Below are 4,373 nucleotides of genomic sequence, written 5' to 3' on the forward strand. Positions count from 1 at the left end.
AAAAAAGTAGGCGGCCCCCGTTATGCTCTTCTTTCTGTCNGCGTTCTTTTTTCGGTGTCCATGTTATTCTGCCGGAACAGCTACTCCTACAAGCCTGTCGCACAGTGTTCTGTTTTCTAAGCCGTCGCTTGCCTTCCAGTTGGCACCCGCCCTTTCCCACTTTCTCGCCATCTCTCGTTACACCTCTGAGCCCGTTCGTTGGGTCAGCGGGTGCCTGTGTCATCGCCACAGATTGAAACGCCAAGGGAATAATCAAGAGTACTGCACACTAAAAACAAAAGAAGAGAAACAAGACACGCCGGACACACTCACAGAACGCTAGAGAAGAAAGGACTGAAAAGTATATGAGCGTCGCGAAGATCGGCCAGTCTGATGGTGAGACACTTTTGCATATTTTGTGGAACGCGTAAATATGCGGCTCATGCCAGGCCGCGAGAGAGATTTGCGTACGCACCGGCTTTCTTATTGCCCCCACCTCTCATGGCCGCTGATTACGCGGTCCTTTGCTTTTTGTCTGATGGTTAGCCCTCGCTGTCCCTCCTCGATCACGTGGGTCTCTTGAATCAGGAACCGAGCATCGGCGTTGACGACATCCCATCGACGCATACTCTCAAAAACACAAGAAACAGAGAAGAGACCGCGAAAAACACGGGCGTGTGTCAAAGTACAAAACCCGCAGGGAAGTCCGTCACTACCGCCAGACCGAGCGAAAGCGAGATAGCAGTGGCACCGACATACCAGTAGTACACCGCGACCCTATCCCTCATAGTCAACAAAGAGACAGACAAAGGCAAGGACAATCACCAAATAAGGAGGAGGTGGTGACAGCACCGCACGAGCACAATGACACACACACACGTGCACACGAAACGTGGGAGTTATCCTTTATGAGCGCTGTACTCTCAGAACGGCATGAGCGGTGGTCACAATTTTTTGTATCTTCGGGAGAGGGGGGAGCATGCGCGCACAGGTAGGAAAAGAGAAGGGTCTGATTAGCTTGTGGCCACCGCACTTACGTCCCTCCTCCTGCTTAGAGGAAAATCACAGTCAACGCGAGGACGAAAGTAAGGTCACTTGATCAGCACAGGAGAAACGAAAAAGAGAGAATCAATCACACTTGCAAGACGCACACGAACACACTCTGGAACAACAATAATAAAAAATATATATAAACCAATAAGAAAATAAAAAGTAAAGGGCCCTGTTCGTGTGCGAGAGTATTCTGGTCAGGTTTTTTTTGTTTTGTTATCGCTGTTGTTTCCGAGTACAATAGACGACGTGGCGCTGCTGCCTATCCCCCCACACTATTCCGTGTTTATGGAGGTCCGTGAGCCTGGTGCGTGGGAGTGAATACTGTTTGTTTTCCACTGGCCAGCTCTTGCCTTTTTCCTTCTTCTTCTGTTTTTTTTTGTTCGCTGCTGCTATTCTGTTTCTTCGGGCTTCCATTTTACATGATACCGTGTAAGCGCCATAGGAACGCATGAAACAAAAAAAAAACAAGCAACGAAGGCAGACAACTAAAAGAAACGAGGGGGGGGAGGGGGTGCGTGCGACTCCCCCACCACCACCCGCTCTCTCACTTGCCCGCAAACTCAAGCACACGCCACCACTGTACACCAGGACAGGCGCACAAACACTAATACACACTCCACTCGACAAGAATTGGTCCAACACGCACCCCTCGAGCAGGGCCACATTTGCGCCCGTCATGCTCACATATTGAGAAGTCGCCGGGTCTGGGAGAAGAAGAGCGACAGTTGCCACAAGCGTGGCCACACACTCTTTCGTGTATTCTCTCCCTTGCAGTATGGCAGTGCAAGACTGTTGTCTTCACCGCGGTGAGTTCGCTCCCTCATTGCCGAGTTGCACATGTGTGCAGCGGCTTGTCCATGAGTGCCTACACAGCTGCGAGCTTGATGCATTCCTTTCGCAGCTAAGTCGCTGAGCCTCACTCCTCTTTTTATTGCTTGTGAATCACAACGGAGGGCACGCATACTACCCATCACCGGCACGCACGCGCAGTCAACAAAACAGGAGAAACGCACCACCGTCGTCAGACATCTTCCACGATAATTTTCACACAGGCCGAGCCCTTCACAATCCCGGGACTTGCCTCCCCTCACAATGAAAAAGAGAAAGATCATACAGTCTATGTCCCACTTGGCACGGCCCTCGGTGCCTTTGCCTTCCCCTTCACTCTCCCATTTGGTCTTACTTTTCTCCGTGACTCATCCCCTCTGCAGCACACACACACAGACATAGGCCTCCAACGACAAGGGAGCGCCTCAATGCGTGTGGCATCTCAGGGTCCAGTGGACCCTGCACTCTGTGTGTGGGGCAGCCAAGCAGCCCACTCCCCGCCCTATCCCTGTGCCAAAATGCCGAACCACCTCTGGTGGTGACAGGGTCAAGCACCTACGGCCTAGGGGAGGTCAGAGCGGTGTGTCGCTGCTGACGTCGACTCTCAGGCCGTGGATGGCGTTTGCGTTGCACCCTACTGCAGCAGTGGATACATCTGTGCCATCCATGTGGTGGACAGCGTATCAGCGTGGCAGGAGCGTATCCCATCCCCGACCCTCACACCGCCTGCTGGTGTGTGGCGCCGGCGCGTCACCCCGAGGGGGAGGAGATGCACCAGCTGGCGACCGGCATGAGGGGTGCTGCTGCGAAGCCATCTGGGAGGGGTCGGGTGGGTGGGCACTGTTTTGGGCAGAGGCCGCGCCTAGGTGGCTGTGTCGGTGCATTGCTGTGAGGCATGTCTGGCGCTGCCTCGCACGACGAGGTGAGGCCTGAGTCAGGGTCGTGGGGGAGAATGGAGCTGGACTCCTGTTGTGTGGCAAAGGGCGGACTCGTTGAAAAGAGAAGAGCGTTTTCTTCTTTTTTTTTGCGGCCTTGCGCGCGCCTCTCTCTCTAGTCTCCCCCAGTCCTCTCCTTTTTTTTTTCGGACGACCACGTCGTGCCCACGAATGCGTCGCTCTTCTCCATTTGTGGGAGTCTCCTGCTCGTGTAAGAGCGCCACATGACGGAACGTCGTACGTTTCGGCGACGTGTGCCGCCCCCATCAACGACGACACGCCTTGGCGGGTTGGAAGGGAAGCTGAGGCTTTCCCTCGCGGCGCACATCGCGCACTAGCGCGCCTCGCCTTCTCGTCGTGAGTCGCTTTTTTTCACGTGTCCAACTCGACCACTCTTTTCTCCTTGGTCCTGTTGCGTAGCTTCACTTCTTCCTCCGCGCAGTCCTGAACCGCCGTTTACGGGACATGCCGGCGGTGTGACATTAGACTACTGAAACTGAGGCTGTCCCACAGCAAAACCTGTCTTGCTGCTGCTTGCAGTGCTGAGAGTGCCAACAGCGGGGGCCCCTTTGAAGGCAGTGCTGGTGCTCGAGGTGGCAGTGCCTTTAACGTGCAGCGACTCAGTCATCTCGTACGTCGCGCGAATCGCCCACAAAAACTTTTCGTACAGCACAAACGCCATCATCGTTGACGGGATGACGCGTGCCACATTCACGGGAAGGCCGCGGTACATGCCGATGAGCCCCTCACTGCGCCAGATGGTCTGCAAGCCCGTCAACATGTTCTTGTACTCCTGCCTGCCGTGGTTACGCTGATCCTGTAGGCAGGTCCGCACGACCTCGAGGGGGTTGAAGAAGATACAAGCTACTGCCTTGGAAAAGCCGGAGGCCAGTGCCACCTGCAGCGGCGAGGGATTTTCGTGGTTGGTGAACAGGTTACGCCGGAACCACTCGTATATGGTCACTTGGATGGTGGTGTTGCCGGTGAGCAGTATCTGAGGCCACAGTCCGCGGAACATGGCCCTCCACCCCTCCCGCCGCACAATAGTTCTTACCCCAGCGAAACCGGACGGCAGCGGCTGCGCACGGACGCCGCTGTGAAGGCGGTTGCCGTCGCACAGCTGGCGGCGTGTCTTGACGACGTGGAGCGGCGTGACGACAGTGCCAGTGATAGTGGCCGCGACGCATGCGCTCATAAAATCGAGACCGGACTGCTCAATCATAGAGTCCTCCAGCGTTTCATCGAGTAACTCCGTGAGGCGCTGCTGCGCGGAGCGGAAGGTGACCAGGTACAGTCCCCACCCAATGCTGTGCGAAACGACAGACACAACGATACCCTTGTACATGCCGCGCAAACCTTCCTGACGCAAAATCTCTCGAACGGAGCGAAGCGGCATCGCACGGCTTCCCTGATGAAGGGTGTGCGTGCGAGTGCGTAGGAAGTCCAGCGGGTAAAACATCATCATCGCGGCTGACCCGCCCATCATGCCTGCAACGCCATGCATCCACAGATGCTCCCTCTTCGCCGGCATGCTCGGCGAGGAGCCGTTCAGGGACGGTGAAAGAGATTGCGCCATGG

General features: G+C 55.6%; 1 protein-coding gene across 1 annotated transcript; it reads right to left on the bottom strand.

Annotated features, from left to right (window-relative positions):
- Positions 1-3,282: 3,282 nt before the first annotated feature.
- On the bottom strand, positions 3,283-4,371 carry LmxM_34_3330a_1 (uncharacterized protein; the record flags this gene model as incomplete). Its single annotated transcript, XM_003886485.1, has 1 exon — positions 3,283-4,371. The coding sequence occupies one exon, from the start codon at positions 4,369-4,371 to the stop codon at positions 3,283-3,285; it is 1,089 nt and encodes a 362-aa protein (XP_003886534.1).
- Between the last annotated feature and the right edge of the window lie 2 nt (positions 4,372-4,373).

The sequence above is a fragment of the Leishmania mexicana genome, contig 59, assembly GCF_000234665.1.
Source record: "Leishmania mexicana MHOM/GT/2001/U1103 WGS CADB00000000 data, contig 59, whole genome shotgun sequence".
In the NCBI taxonomy this organism is placed as follows: Eukaryota; Euglenozoa; class Kinetoplastea; order Trypanosomatida; family Trypanosomatidae; genus Leishmania; species Leishmania mexicana.